The sequence below is a fragment of the Salmo salar genome, chromosome 11, assembly GCF_965601325.2.
Source record: "Salmo salar chromosome 11, fSalSal1, whole genome shotgun sequence".
Classification (NCBI taxonomy): Eukaryota; Metazoa; Chordata; class Actinopteri; order Salmoniformes; family Salmonidae; genus Salmo; species Salmo salar.
In genome coordinates this window covers 7,500,737-7,517,435 of record NC_138301.1, presented here as the reverse complement: position 1 = coordinate 7,517,435, position 16,699 = coordinate 7,500,737, and the positions used below count along the sequence as shown (strand labels likewise).

The following is a 16,699-nucleotide window of genomic DNA, read 5'->3' as shown; positions in this document are numbered from 1 at the left end:
GTATGCTAGCCTGTATATTCGGCCTTCGTAAACTATCACAGTGAATATGCAAGACAGACAAAAAAACGTTTGAACATATATAAGTGGGTTGTCAGGGGTGCGTAACTGGTGGCATGGAAGTCAAACGCAGGAGAGCAGAACTTGGTAAATAACCGGAGCCGTTTAATGTACATAACTACCGGCATACAAAAATAACAAAACACATGGGCAACAAAACCCGTATCACACCAGTCACAATAAGCACACGTACTTACAATAAACAATTCCCGACAAGGACATGGGGGAGTGTGACAACCAGACAAAACAAATGGAACATGGAAAATGGATCGGCGATGGCTAGAAGACCAGTGACTTGGACCGCCGAACACCGCCCGAACAAGGAGAGGAACCGACTTCGGCAGAAGTCGTGACATGGGTACACAGACTTAGATATCGTATAAGCCTTCACTCATTCAATTTTAAATGTGGTGTAAATTTAAGCAAAATTGACAAAAAATGTGGATACGGACAGGTTGCATGTTGTTTCAATTTTTTTATGGTTGTCAATTTCATCTTCATAGACTACTATTGCATAGATGTCTCTCTCCCAATCCCCTTTAAACCTGCCTTGTCAATTAATTTGATAGGTACATTGTTTTAGCATTATCCTAATGTAGTCTACTATCTGATAGCCTACAGCCAGGATTTAAAAGTAGGTCTGGGTTTTAATAGGATACATTTTCAGGAAAGGAGAAATGTGATTTGCTCTTGTGTTTGAGATGAGCTGGTAGCTTTGATTGATGGGTCATTTTGATGGGTGTGTGTGTGAGTTCAGAAAATTTCCTAAAGTAGTGTAGGTCTGTCTGGACTCCGTCTCTTTAATAAAAGAGGAGGCATGATCGATAGTCTATAACTGAAATGAGCATAACAAAAATGTAGGTATGTCATGATGATCAATCAATCAAATTTATTTATAAAGCCCTTCTTACATCAGCTGATGTTACAAAGTGCTGTACAGAAACCCAGCCTAAAACCCCAAACAGCAAGCAATGCAGGTGTAGAAGCACGGTGGCAAGGAAAAACTCCCTAGAAAGGCCAGAACCTAGGAAGAAACCTATAGAGGAACCGGGCTATGAGGGGTGGCCAGTCTTCTTCTGGCTGTGCTGGGTGGAGATTATAACAGAACATGGCCAAGATGTTCAAATGTTCATAGATGACCAGCAGGGTCAAATAATAATAATCACAGTAGTTGTCGAGGGTGCAACAGGTCAGCACCTCAGGAGTAAATGTCAGTTGGCTTTTCATAGCCGATCATTCAGAGTATCTCTACCAACTCTAGAGAGTTGAAAACAGCAGGTCTGGGACAGGTAGCACGTCTGGTGAACAGGTCAGGGTTCCATAGCCGCAGGCAGAACAGTTAAAACTGGAGCAGCAGCACGACCAGGTGGATTGGGGACAGCAAGGAGTCATCAGGCCAGGTAGTCCTGAGGCATGGTTCTAGGGCTCAGGTCCTCCGAGAGAGAGAAAGAAAGAGAGAAAGAGAGAAAGAAAGAGAGAAAAAGAGAGAAAAAGAGGGAGAATTAGAGAGAGCATACTTAAATTCACACAGGACACCGGATAAGACAGGAGAAATAATCCAGATATAACAGACTGACCCTAGCCCCCAACACATAAACTACTGCAGCATAAATACTGGAGGTTGAGACAGGAGGGGTCGGGAGACACTGTGGCCCCGTCCGACAATACCCCCAGACAGGACCAAACAGGCAGGATATAACCCCACCCACTTTGCCAAGCACAGCCCCCACACCACTAGAGGAATACTTTGAACCACCAACTTATCATCCTGAGACAAGGCCGAGTATAGCCCACAAAGATCTCCGCCATGGCACAACCCAAGGGGTGCGCCAACCCGGACAGGAAGATCACGCCAGTGACTCAACCCACTCATGTGACGCACCCCTCCTAGGGATGGCATGGAAGAGCACCAGTAAGCCAGTGACTCAGCCCCTGTAATAGGGTTAGAGGCAGAGAAATCCAGTGGAGAGAGGGGAACCGGCCAGGCAGAGACAGCAAGGGCGGTTCGTTGCTCCAGGTCCTTTCCGTTCACCTTCACACTCCTGGGCCAGACTACACTCAATCATAGGACCTAGGGAAGAGATGAGTCTTCAATAAAGACTTAAAGGTTGAGACCGAGTCTACGTCTCTCACATGGATAGGCAGACCATTCCATAAAAATGGAGCTCTATAGGAGAGAGACCTGCCTCCAGCTGTTTGCTTAGAAATTCTAGGGACAGTAAGGCCTGCATCTTGTGACCATAGCGTACGTGTAGGTATGTACGGCAGGACCAAATCGGAAAGATAGGTAGGAGCAAGCCCATGTAATGCTTTGTAGGTTAGCAGTAAAACCTTGAAATCAGCCCTTGCCTTAAAAGGAAGCCAGTGTAGAGAGGCTAGCACTGGAATAATATGATCACATTTTTTGGTTTTAGTCAAGATTCTAGCAGCCGTGTTTAGCACTAACTGAAGTTTATTTAGTGCTTTATCCGAGTAGCCGAATAGTAGAGCATTGCGGTAGTCTAATCTAGAAGTGATAAAAGCATTGATTAATTTTTCTGCATCATTTTTGGACTTTTGCAATGTTACGTAGATGGACAAAAGCTGTCCTTGAAACAGTCTTGATATGTTCGTCAAAAGAGAGATCAGGGTCCAGAGTAACGCCGAGGTCCTTCACAGTTTTATTTGAGACGACTATACAACCATCAAGATTAATTGTCAGGTTCAACAGAAGATCTCTTTGTTTCTTGCGACCTAGAACAAGCATTTCTGTTTTGTCCGAGTTTAAATTAGAACATTTGCAGCCATCCACTTCCTTATGTCTGAAACACAGGCTTCCAGGGAGGGCAATTTTGGGGCTTCACTATCTTTCTTCGAAAATTACAGCTGTGTGTCATCCGCAGTGAAAGTTAACATTATGTTTCCGAATGACATCACCAAGAGGTAAAATATATAGTGAAAACAATAGTGGTCCTAAAACGGAGCCTTGACGAACACGAAAATTGACAGTTGATTTGTCAGAGGACAAACCATCCACAGAGACAAACTGATACCTTTCCGACAGATAAGATCTAAACCAGGCCAGAACTTGTCCGTGTAGACCAATTTCGGTTTCCGATCTCTCCAAAAGAATGTGGTGAACGATGGTATCAAATGCAGCACTAAGGTCTAGGAGCACGAGGACAGATGCAGAGCCTCGGTCTGATGCCATTAAAAGGTAATTTACCACCTTCACAAGTCTCAGTCTCAGTGCTATGATGGGGTCTAAAACCAGACTGAAGTTTTTCGTATACATTGTTTGTCTTCAGGATGGCAGTGAGTTGCTGCGTAACAGCTTTTTCGAAAATGTTTTGAGAGGAATGGGAGATTCGATATAGGCTGATATTTTCTGGGTCAAGGTTTGGCTTTTTTAAGAGAGGCTTTATTACTGCCACTTTTAGTGAGTTTGGTACACATCCGGTGGATAGAGAGACGCTTATTATGTTCAACATAGGAGGGCCAAGCACAGGAAGCAGCTCTTTCAGTAGTTTAGTTGGAATAGGGTCCAGTATGCAGCTCGAAGGTTTAGAGGCCATGACTATGTTCATCAATGTGTCAAGAGATATAGTACTAAAAAACTTGAGTTTCTCCCTTGATCCTAGGTCCTGGCAGAGATGTGCAGACTCAGGACAACTGAGCTTTGGAGGAATACGCAGATTTAAAGAGGAGTCCATAATTTGATTTCTAATGATCAGGATCTTTTCCTCAAAGAAGTTTGTGAATTTATCACTGCTGAAGTGAAAGCCATCCTCTCTTGGGGAATGCTGCTTTTTAGTTAGCTTTGCGACAGTATCAATGAAGTTAATTTAGGATTGTTCTTATTTTCCTCAATTAAGTTGGAATAGGATGATCGAGCAGCAGTGAGGGCTCTTCGATACTGCACGGTACTGTCTTTCCAAGCTAGTCGGAAGACTTCCAGTTTAGTAGAGCGCCATTTCCGTTCCAATTTTATGGAAGCTTGCTTCAGAGCTTGGGTATTTTCTGTATACCAGGGAGCTAGTTTCTTATGACAAATTTTTTTTGTTTAGAATATACAGTGGTAAGAAAAAGTATGTGAACTCTTTGGAAATACCTGGATTTCTGCATAAATTGGTCATAAAATTCGATCTGATCTTCATCTAGGTCACAACAATAGACAAACACAGTCTTTATTGAACACACCGTGTAAACATTCACAGTGCAGGGTGGAAAAAGTATGTGAACCCTTGGATTTAATATCTGGTTGACCGTCCTTTGGCAGCAATAACCACAACCAAATGTTTTCTGTAGTTGCGGATCAGACCTGCACAATGGTCAGGAGGAATTTTGGACCATTCCTCTTTACAAAACTGTTTCAGTTCAGCAACATTATTGGGATGTCTGGTGTGAACTGCTCTCTTGAGGTCATGCCACAGCATCTCAATCGGGTTGAGGTCAGGACTCTGAGTGGGCCACTCCAGAAGGCGTATATTCTTCTGTTGAAGCCATTCTGTTGTTGATTTACTTCTGTGTTTTGGGTCGTTGTCCTGTTGCATCACCCAACTTCTGTTGAGCTTCAATTGGCGGACAGATAGCCTAACATTCTCCTGCAAAATGTCTTGATAAACTTGGGAATTCATGTTTTCGTCGATGATAGCAAGCTGTACAGGCCCTGAGGCAGCAAAGCAGCCCCAAACATGAATGCTCCTTCCACCATACTTTACAGTTGGGATGAGGCTTTGATGTTGGTGTGCTGTGCCTTTTTTCTCCACACATAGTGTTGTGTGTTCCTTCCAAACAACTCAACTGTAGTTTCATCTGTCCACATAATATTTTGCCAGTAGTGCTGTGGAACATCCAGGTGCACTTTTGTAAACTTCAGACGTGCAGCAATGTTTTTTGGACAGCGGTGGCTTCTTTCATGGTCTCCTCCCATGAACACCATTCTTGTTTAGTGTTTTACGTATCGTAGACTCGTCAACAGAGATGTTAGCATGTTCCAGAGATTTCTGTAAGTCTTTAGTTGACACTCTAGGATTCTTCTTAACCTCATTGAGCATTCTGCGATGTGCTCTTGCAGTCATCTTTGCAGGATGGCCACTCCTAGGGAGAGTAGCAACAGTGCTGAACTTTTTCCATTTATGGACAATTTGTCTTACCTTGGACAGATGAACATCAAGGCTTTTAGAGATACTTTTGTAATGCAAGTCAACAAATCTTAATTTTAGGTCTTCTGAGATCTCTTTTGTTCGAGGCATGGTTCACATCAGGCAATGCTTCCTGTTAATAGCAAACTCAAATTTTGTGAGTGTTTTTTAAAGGGCAAGACAGCTTTAACCAACATCTCCGAATCTCGTGTCATTGATTGGACTCCAGGTTAGCTGACTCCTGACTCCAATTAGCTTTTGGAGAAGTCATTAGCCTAGGGGTTCACATACATTTACCAACCTACAATGTGAATGTTTAAATGATGTATTCAATATAGACAAGAAAAATACAATAATTTGTGTGTTATTAGTTTAAGCACACTATGTTTGTCTATTGTTGTGACTTACATGAAGATCAGATCACATTTGATGACAAATTTATTCAGAAACCCCGGAAATTCCAAAGGGTTCACATACTTTTTCTTGCCAATGTATGTGTGAGGGCTGATGACAGGTGCAAGTTTTTCCTCTCTTATTTAATGGGAGGAACTGAAGCAAATGCTCCTTGTCATAAATGAATCATCTTGTAATATTTTTGGTAGCCTCCATTATTTCTCTCTCATTAGCCTCTCTAACCACATTGAACAACATATTGTAATGAAAATAGTAGGGAGAGTGAGCTCGCCTGCCGCAGTGGTGGGTGGATCCTCAATCTTCTATCCCGTAGCCCAGCGTGGCATCAACTGTGCCACACAACTATGCTTAAGTGGCAGATTCCATATCCGCGCTTAGAAACACAGGGTTGGTACACTATTGCCAAGGAAGTTATTGTTGTCATAATCATTATTACGTTAATTCAACAAAGGGGAGGGTAATATAATTATTTTCAAGTACAAGGGGTGAAAATATTTTTTCCGTTGGGCAGGGGGGTAAGAATTCATGACAACTTCAGTTGGACCCCTCTCCTCCTAATCATTTTCGAATGGTCCCTAACCCAACCAGATAGATTCTGTCAAGTATCGCGATCTTTTCTCTCTCTCTCTCGCTCTCTCTTTCCCTATAATACACACACACACACACCTTCCTTTGGATGATATACAGTGCATTCGGAAAGTATTCAGACCCCTTGACTTTTTCGGCATTTTGTTACGTTACAGCCTTGATCCATTTTTTTTTCATTTTTTAAATTATCCTCATCAATCTACACACAATACATCATAATTACAAAGTGAAAACAAGGTTTAAAAAATGTTTGCAAATTTAATTTAAAAAAAAACAGAAATACCTTATTTACCTAAGTATTCAGACCCTTTACTATGAGACTCGAAATTGAGCTCAGGTGCATCCTGTTTCCATTGATCATTATTGAGTTGTCTCTACAACTTGATTGGAGTCCACCTGGGGTAAATTCAATTGATTGGACATGATTTGGAAAGGCACACACCTGTCTATATAATGTCTCAGAGTTGAAAGTGCATGTCCGAGCAAAAACCAAGCCATGAGTTCGAAGGAATTGTCCATAGAGCCCAGAGACAGGATTGTGTTTAGGCACAGATCTGGAGAAGGGTACCAAAACATTTAGGCAGCATTGAAGGTCCCCAAGAACACAGTGGCCTCCATCATTCTAAAATGGAAGAAGTTTGAAACCACCAAGACTCTTCCTAGAGCTGGCCAAACTGAGCAATCAGGGGAGAAGGGCCTTGGTCAGGGAGGTGACCAAGAACCCGATGGTCACTCTGACAGAGCTCCAGAGTTCTTCCAAGGAGATGGGAGTACCTTGCAAAAAGACAACTATCTCTCCATCAATCCACCAATCAGGCCTTTATGGTAGGGTGGCCAGACGTAAGCCACTCCTCAGTAAAAGGCACATGACAGCCCGCTTGGAGCTTGCCAAAAGGAACATAAAGGACTCTCAGACCATGAGAAAAAAGATTCTCTGGTCTGTTGAATCCAAGATTGAACTCTTTGGCCTGAATGCCAAGCATCATGTCTGGAGGAAGCCTGGCACATTCCCTACAGTGAAGCATGGTGGTTGCAGCATCATGCTGTGGGGATGTTTTTCAGTGGCAGGGACTGGGAGACTAGTTAGGATTGAGGCAAAGATGAACGGAGCAATGTACAGAGAGATCCTTGATGAAAACCTGCTCCAGAGCACTCAGGACCTCACACTGGGGACAACAGGACAACGACCCTAAGCACACAGCCAAGACAACACAGGAGTGGCTTCGGGACAAGTCTCTGAATGTCCTTGAGTGACTCAATCGAGCATCTCTGGAGAGAATTGAAAATAGCTGTGCAGCGACGCTCCCCATCCAACCTGACAGAGCTTGAGAGGTTCTGCAGAGAAGAATGGGAGAAACTCCCCAAATACAGGTGTGCCAAGCTTGTAGCGTCGTACCCAAGAAGACTCGAGGCTGTAATCGCTGCCAAAGGTACTGAGTAAAGGGTCTGAACACTTATGTAAATGTGATTTTTTAAATTATTTTTTAAATACATTTTCTCTAACAAAATTGAAAAATATGTTTTTGCTTTTTCTTAGTACTGTGTGTAGGGGGGGGGGGAAACAATTTATTACATTTTATAATAAGGTTGTAACGTAACAAAATTTGGAAAAGGTCAAGGGGTCCTAATAATTTCCGAATGCACTGTAAATATACAGTTCAAGGTGAACAACTGATAGTGGCAAGTGACCATCATTGAATAGCCTATGATAACATGTCATTACATCCAAACCTGACTACTAAGCTACTATTATCTGTATCCCAAGTTGAAGTAGGACTTTAAAAAAAAAATGCTTCTAACTCTATTTTCTTTAGGCAGAGACACCAAGGCTCTTTTTGCTCTTTAAAGATTCATAATTGATTTTTAACAGACAGAAGGAGATTTAATTTTACATGAGCCAAGACATTTCCTGGCCGACGGGCACAGGGGGAGAAAAGGGCGCCCAATGTCGACCGGCAGAGGAAGGAATCTTTCTCAGATTTGTTGACAATGTCAACATCAAGGACAGGAAAGAGGAAAAACAAAAGGAACCAAAAATAGCCTGTAAAGATAGCTGTATACACTGAGTATACCAAACATTAGGAACACCTTCCTAATATTGAGATGCACCCCCCCCCACCCCATCCCCCTTTTGCTCTCAGAACAACCTCGATTTGTAGGGGAATGGACTCTACAAAAGTGTTCCACAGGGATGCTGGCCCATGTTCACTCCAATGCTTCCCAGAGTTGTGTCAAGTTGGCTGGATGTCCTTTGGGTGGTGGACCAATCTTAATGCACACGGCAAACTGTTGAGCGTGAAAAACCCAGCAGTGTTGCAGTTATTGCACCTGACTCCTACTACCATACCCCGTTCAAAGTCACTTAAATATTTTGTCTTGCACATTCACCCTCTGAATGGCACACAAACACAATCCTTGTCTCAATTGTCTCAAGGCTTAAAAATCCTTCTTTAAACTGTCATATCCCCTTCATCTACACTGATTAAAGTGGATTTAACAAGTATCATCAATAAGGGATGATAGCTTTCACCTGGATTCACCTGGTCAGTCTCTGTCATGGAATGAGCAGGTGTCCTTAATGTTTTGTATACTCAGTGTATATCCATGTGTACACATATCTAGCCTATACATAAATGGCTCTGCCTGTAACAGGAAAGGACAATTCAGGTATTTTGGTATTTATTTTATTAGGATCCCCATTAGCTTTTGCAAAAGCAGCAGCTGCTCTTCCTGGGGTGCACACAAAACATGAAACATGACATAATACAGAACATGAATAGACAAGAACAGCTCAAGGACAGAACTGCATCAATTAAAAAATCTATTAAAAAAGGCACACGTAGCCTACAAATCAATACTGGTCATGTGGTTCGACATTTGAATTAGTGCAGTGGTCACATCACCAGGACTACCATGCATTGATATCCCACAGAAGCCTATGGTGTGTTTATCCTCTGGCCCCACATTGTCCACGTTTTGACACTTGTATCTGTTATTGTCACTCTGCTGGTTGGATAAAGATGACTCTATCGATAACATGCAAACTCTCCTCCGTCAAACCATAGGACGTGGTTAAATCAACAAAGCGGCGATGCTTCAGGTGATAACGGTGCGATTCATGTCATTGACCACCTGACTCCATGTCTTGACAGGTCATGGGCGATAACCTCGTGTGCTATTTTAATGTGTGATCTTATTGTCTTATTGTTTTTGCTGATTATCCTGACAAGCTAACGTGACTGGGTGTTTTGAATAAACGTTTTTAAATAAAAAGTGGTGTTATTATAATAACAATAATAATAATAACAGTAATAATATAACCAGGATGTTGTCCTTTAAAAAAAAAACATATTGTGTTGCTAAGGCAACTCTGCATTTGCTGCTCTGTTGCTAGGAAGGCAGTTGCAGCTCTCTATCTCTCCTCTCATCCCTCAACATCCCTGTTTAATGTGTCTCATATCTCATCCAGTGTCTGGGTGGATTTGACTGTTTTCCCCCTTCATTTGCTATGGTAGAGTACACACACACACACACACACACACACACAAGGTGGCCATGGTGTGAAAGAAGAATAAAATGAGGGAGATTGTGAGAAGTGTTTACTGCCAAGTCAAAGTTCAATAGGTGCCTTTCATTCCCCCCTAATCCCAGCTCTCAAGGCAGATAAACATTAGCAAATGAGCATGCCACGCTAGTCACACTGTGAAAGGTTCAAGCTATGAGCCTTAAGTATATCGACTGAATGGTTCAAGCTGCAGATGTGGCAGGTAAAGGGTATATAGCAGTATTACTGGTAGCCTGGTAGGCCCACTGTGGTGTTGATGGGGCTGTATTGCTTGGACCACGTCATTGCTGTTTGTAGATGGGTTTTTTTTCTGGAGGTTATAGAGGTGAAGAGGTGTCTGAGAATTGAATTGCTTGATTGAATGTGGCTGTGACTGACGTGGTGGCATTCTGTTTTTGGAGTATTAGCATACAGGTTTGAGTGCCCAACCTTTGTGCCCAATCGCATTTGGAGTCAGGCTGGGGAAAGAGGATTCAACAAAAAAAACATTTTTATAAAAACTGTATCAAAGCCCCATCCATGATTTTAAAACCACAGCAATGAAACTGAAAGCAACATAATTACCTGAATATCTTTCCTTCCCTCTCCGTTTCTCTCGTCACGTTGCTTGGGCGCATCTGTCGCCTTGGATTACATTAATGAAAAATGTAATGCAAGCGCATGCGGGCTGCGTCCCTCTGTGTCACCCACCGCCACCCCACGCCATTGAGTGGGAGGACACCCACCTCTCGACTCGAGTGAAAGGGTCAATCACTCATGCATGGCCTCCTGTTTTCGTGCCCGCGCACTGCCATGCTGGTCACGCTCTCCCTTCTCTCTTTTTCTTCTCTCATTCGTTGCGCGCACTCCTCGCCCAGGACTCCTAACTGCCTGCCACCATCCGTTCCTTTTCTCCCCCCCTCCTCCGCGTCAAGCCACGCTTTCATCATCATTTATTTAGTCGGTAATGCTGCTTCTATCCGACGTCACGCTTCGACTTCGTCGCCATCTCCGGCCTCCGCTTGTCGCTCCCCCGAGTGGTTTTCGGCCGCAGAGGAGAGGAGCGGCGGCTTTTCTGGAGATGCGGGCGCCGGACTGCCACTGCCAGCGTTGTCATGCACTTCATTTGAGCTAAAAGGGGCCGAGGCAAGGAGCCCCTCCGTCGGGGGCTGCCCAGAGTAGCTTACCGCGATGAACCTGCACTCAGGGCGGGCGGCTGTGGCCGTGATGCGGATGATGGGCTGTAATAACGGGCGCTTTGCGCGGCATTTTCTCCACAGCGACTGCGTGGTCGAGGAGAAGACGGTGGTCTTGACCAAGAAGGAGAATGAAGGCTTCGGCTTCGTGCTGCGAGGGGCCAAAGGTAAGATTCTACCCTGGTCTCTCCCCCCTTCTCCTTATCCCTTTCTCATGGTTACTGTATATGTAGGCACTGCACATTAAACAAGATAATAACAGCCTATGTATCTTATATGTCTCTATATGATAAAACTTTAAAGAGATTAAAATGGTATTTCCCACCTGAAGTAACCACAGGAACCCCTCCGCTCTGTATGTCAGTCACCTATAGCCTACTGTATAATGTAAACAACTTATGAATATATATATGAGTCTGTCTGTCTGTCTGTCTGTCTGTCTGTCTGTCTGTCTGTCTGTCTGTCTGTCTGTCTGTCTGTCTGTCTGTCTGTCTGTCTGTCTGTCTGTCTGTGTGAGCGTCAATATCTAGCCAGCCAGACACCACCATAACTGAAGCAGAAACACACACACACACACACACACACACACACACACACACACACACACACACACACACACACACACACACACACACACACACACACACACACACACACACAAACAAAGACTAACTGCACCTCTGTCCACCTCTCTAGAACAGAGGCCCTCATGGGTCCAAATAGTTGGACCTGTTCCGAAATGGACCTGGGGCTTTCCCATCTGGACATGATTTGCATAAATTCATTTTTTAAATATAGAGACCTGTTCCAAACGGACCCAAGGACAACTAGACCCGTTCCGTATAGACCTGGTCAGATCCAGACCCGATCCGAGTGAGAGAAGCAGCAGAAAAGTCCGTTTTTAAACTACTTTATTAACTAGAGTTGATAAAGCGCAAGGAAGAGGGGGTAGAGAGAGGTGAGGCTCTTGCAGGGGCTGTGCTGTGTGTGTAGGCTACTTTGAGTGTGAGTGAGTGACACGGGAGGAGGGAGGGAGAGACAGCAACCAAGGAAGCCGATGCGCTTTATTAAACTAATAACTGCCATAGGTAAGTTATTTATCATCCAATATGATTCTGAGTACCTGTCTTGACTGCATCAAACCGGGTGAATCTAGTTAAGCTTCCTATCTAGCTAGTGCTAGGCTAATTGAGGCAGTAAGCGCTTTCTCATCTTACACAGTTACAAACAACAACAACATTTAGAATATAAAGTAGCAACCTGCCTGTTGGCTCTTGGTAATTGTAGCCTATTCTTCTCCTTTAACCTTTTATTCCGTCACTTTAATTGCATCTTCTATTGATTAATATCTCCTAACTTTTGCCCCACACGGAGACTCTATGACTGTAGCCTGTTTTTTATTTTTTTGTTTTGGGGACCTTTAACGGAATGTGACTGGCAGAATGGGTGTTATATGTGGAGGATGAGGGTTGCAGTAGATATCTCAGATAGGGGGGAGTGAGGCCTAAGAGGGTTTTAGAAATAAGCATCAACCACTGTGTTTTATGACAGGTATACAGAAATGAGCAGTTTACAGAAGAGTATAGAGTGCAGTGATGTGTCCTATAAGGAGCATTAGTGGCCAATCTAATAGCCAAATGGTAAAGAACATCTAGCCGATCGAGAGCACCCTTACCTGTTGATTTATAAATGAAGTGTCCGTAATCTAGCATGGGCAGGATGGTCATCTGAATCAGGGTTAGTTTGGCAGCTGGGGTGAAAAAGGAGTGATTACGATAGAGGGAACCAAGTCTAGATTTGAATTTAGCCTGAAACGTTGATATGTGCTGAAAGAAGGACAGTGTACCGTCTAGCCATACTCCCGAGTACTTGTATGAGGTCAATGACCTCAAGCTCTAAACACTCAGAAGTAGTAATCACACCTGTGGGGAGAGGGGCATTCTTCTTACCAAACCACATGACCTTTGTTTTGGAGGTGTTCAGAATAAGTTTAAGGGCAGAAAAAGCTTGTTGGACACTAAGAAAGCTTTGTTGTAGAGCATTTAACACAAAATCCGGGGAGGGGCCAGCTAAGTATAAGACTGTATCATCTGCATATAAATGGATGAGAGAGCTTCCTACTGCCTGAGCTATGATGTTAATGTAAATTGATAAGAGTGTGGGGCCTAGGATCGAGCCTTGGGGTACACCCTTGGTGAGAGGCAGTGGCTGAGCAGATGTTTTGACTTTATACACTGCCCTACTTGAGAGAGGTAGTTAGAAAACCAGGCCAAAGCCCCTCAGAGACACCAATACTCCTTAGCCAGCCCACAGAATGGAATGGTCTAACATATCAAAGCTTTGGCCAAGTCAAATAAAAATAGCAGCACAACATTGCTTAGAATCAAGGGCAATGGTGACATCATTGAGGACCTTTTAAGGTTGCAGTGACACATCCATAACCTGAGCGGAAACCAGATTGCATACTAGAGAGAATACTATAGACATCAAGAATGCCAGTCAGTTGATTATTGACAAGTTTTTCCAACACTTTTGAAAAACCGAGCAAAATAGAAATAGGTCTATAACAGTTAGGATCAGCTTGATCTCCCCCTTTAAATAAATAATTATTATGAAATAAATAATTATAATTATTTATTAAATAAATAATAAATAAATAAATATTCTGCTACAAGACCATGGTGCTTGCCTACGGAGCTGTGAGGGGAACGGCACCTCCGTACCTTCAGGCTCTGATCAGGCCCTACACCCAAACAAGGGCACTGCGTTCATCCACCTCTTGCCTGCTGGCCCCCCTACCTCCGCGGAAGCACAGTTCCCGCTCAGCTCAGTCAAAACTGTTCGCTGCTCTGGCACCCCAATGGTGGAACAAGCTCCCTCACGACGCCAGGACAGCGGAGTCAATCACCACCTTCCGTAGACACCTGAAACCCCACCTCTTTAAGGAATACCTGGGATAGGATATAGTAATCCCTCTAACTCCCTCCCCCCCCCAAAAAAGATATAGATGTACTATTGTAAAGTGGTTGTTCCACTGGATATCATAAGGTGAATGCACCAATTTGTAAGTCGCTCTGGATAAGAGCGTCTGCTAAATGACGTAAATGTAAAATGTAAATGTAAAGGACACACCGTGGCTGCCTTACAAGCAATGGGAACCTCCCCAGAGAGGAGAGACAAGTTAAAAAGGTCAGAGATGGGCTTGGCGATTATAGGGGCAGCAACTTTAAAGAAGAATGGGTCTAAACCATCTGACCCAGATTCAAATTTAAGGATTTCCTTTAGTACCTTGGACTTAGTGACTGCCTGCAGGGAGAAACTTTGTAGCGGGGCAGGGGAAAAAGAGGGAGGAGCATCGGGGCTAGTCGCGTTAGAAGGTGTGGGAGATGAGGAAATGTTGGACTGGCAAGGAGGCATGGCTGAGTCAAATAGGAATCCTGACTTAATGAAGTGGTGATTAAAAAGCTCAGCCATGTGCTTCTTGTCAGTAACAACCACATCATCATCTTTAAGGGACATGGGCAGCGGTGAGGAGGAGGGTTTATTCTCCAGGTCTTTAATCGTTTTCCAGAACTTCTTGGGGTTCGACCCACAGAGAGAGAACTGCTCCTTAAAGTAACTAACTTTGGCCTTCTGGGTAGCCTGAGTGCACTTATTTCTCATTTCCCTGAAGGAGAGCCAAACAACCTGAGTATGCGTGTGCCAAGCCTTTCGTCAAATGCAATTCTTGAGGTGGAGTAACTCTACAAGATCATGGTCGAACCAGGGGCTGAACCTGTTTTAAATTCTAATTTTCTTTATGCGGGCGTGTTTGTTAACAATATCACTGAAAATATAAAAAAAGATGGTACAGGCAAATTCGACAGAGGGGATCAAGCTGATTCTATACCAATTGACAGAGGCCGCTTATTGCCACTTTGAAGACTTATGATTGTCAAACAATTGCTACACGCGCCACTCTCGTGAAAAGCAAAGAGCAGAAGGATAAATTATAAAAATGCTCTCTCTCTACTGCAGCAGTCACGTTCGGATCTATATGGGTCCTTCTGGACAAGTCAGTCAAAATGACACATACCCGATACCCGTGACAATCATATCAGATCCTACCCAGACCCTTGACATTATTTTGAATTCTGGATCTCGGGTATTCGGGTACAGGTGGATCTGTGAAGACCGCTACTCTAGAGCACACACTCACACATCAATATCAACCTGCGTATAGGACATGTTGTCAGGACATTAGTGCGATTGTCCACACGTTGATATTACACCACCCATTGATGCTGTCTAAAAATAGCCCGCTGAGCGGCTGTTTTGGTTTCTATGATGATTACAGCCATGTCATAATCCGCACTGTCAAACGCTGCGAGGTGGCATTTTCTCATTGATCTGCACTGTTGAGAGGTACATTTTTAACTGTCTGGACATCCTTGTTTTTAGGGGGGGGGGGGGTGGAACAGACAGGGATAGAAGAAGAAAGTGACAGAGAGAGGAAGAGAACAATTTAGCCTAAAAAACAACAAGCCGAATGTACTTGAGTTGTTCTGACACTGCCATCACCCAAGGGAACTGAGCCAGCCCTCTTTATCCTCTGGCACTGTGCACTTCACACACACCTAATGCTCACAAACACACACAACGGAAACACACAAAATCGCACGAAAACACACACACAGACACACAATGCACCCACTCTCACATAAAATCACAAATGAATGCTTGCGCATACATGCACGCGCATACATACACGCACACGCATGTGTGTGCACACACACGTGCCTAGCATCTCTCTTACAGTAAGAGGGTGATGTATTAGAAGTGTCACTTGTCACCATTGGTTTCTGGCTGCCACGAGGACACAATGTGAATATCACTGGCCAGTGGAAGGTGGAAGAGAGGAGAAGAGATGGGAGAGGGGAAAGAGAGAGAGGGTGACAGGCGATAAGGGTGAAGGGAGGGAGATGGGGGAGATGAAATAGACAGCAGTATAGGAGATGGGAGAAAGAGATCTTACTGCCCCTACCACCAGAGCAAACCTTGTGTCTCACACACACACACACACACACACACACACACACACACACACACACACACACACACACACACACACACACACACACACACCACACACACACACACACACACACACACACACACTGCCATGCATAGACATTAGGACAGCAGTAATCTAATCTGGCTGTGTTGATGACAGCACAGTGTCTGCAGCCTTCCACCTTATTGAATTGGCAATGACCTTTGTGGTTTTATTGGTGATTAATGGATTATCTCTGCTTGTCTGTCGTTTGTTTGTATGTCTGCTGACCACAAAGTCAATGCTAAACCCTGTTGAAAATAAAGCTCTTTGTGTGTTTGTGTGTGTGTGTGTGTGTGTGTGTTCGTGTGCATGTGCGTGTGTATAGATCTGGAATGGGGCTAGATCTCCATAGACTCAGTATTGAGGAGGGGAGTGGTGTTCAGGATAAGGTGACCCACTTACCTTCTCTCTCTCTCTTTCTCTCCCATAGCGGACACGCCCATCGAGGAGTTTACTCCCACCCCTGCCTTCCCAGCCCTCCAATATCTGGAGTCGGTGGATGAGGGAGGAGTGGCCTGGCAGGCGGGGCTTAGGACCGGGGACTTCCTCATTGAGGTAAGTGTGTGTGTGCGCGTGCATGCATGTGTGTGCATGTATGCGCTTTTATGTGAGAGTGAGTGCATTGTGTGTCTGTGTGTGTGTTATTGTACGATTGTGTGTATCATACTACTATTCACTTCCT

The 16,699-nt window shown here is 44.0% G+C and overlaps 1 protein-coding gene across 1 annotated transcript in view; it reads left to right on the top strand.

Annotated features, from left to right (window-relative positions):
* Window positions 1–10,571: 10,571 nt before the first annotated feature.
* The window catches only part of LOC145858981 (SH3 and multiple ankyrin repeat domains protein 2), an 84,174-nt gene continuing 78,046 nt past the window's right edge, over window positions 10,572–16,699 (top strand). The window contains exons 1-2 of the mRNA XM_082957688.1: window positions 10,572–11,089; window positions 16,448–16,572. Coding sequence (XP_082813814.1) covers window positions 10,918–11,089; window positions 16,448–16,572 — 297 coding nt within the window. The 5' untranslated portion in view covers window positions 10,572–10,917. The remainder of the gene's footprint in view (window positions 11,090–16,447; window positions 16,573–16,699) is intronic.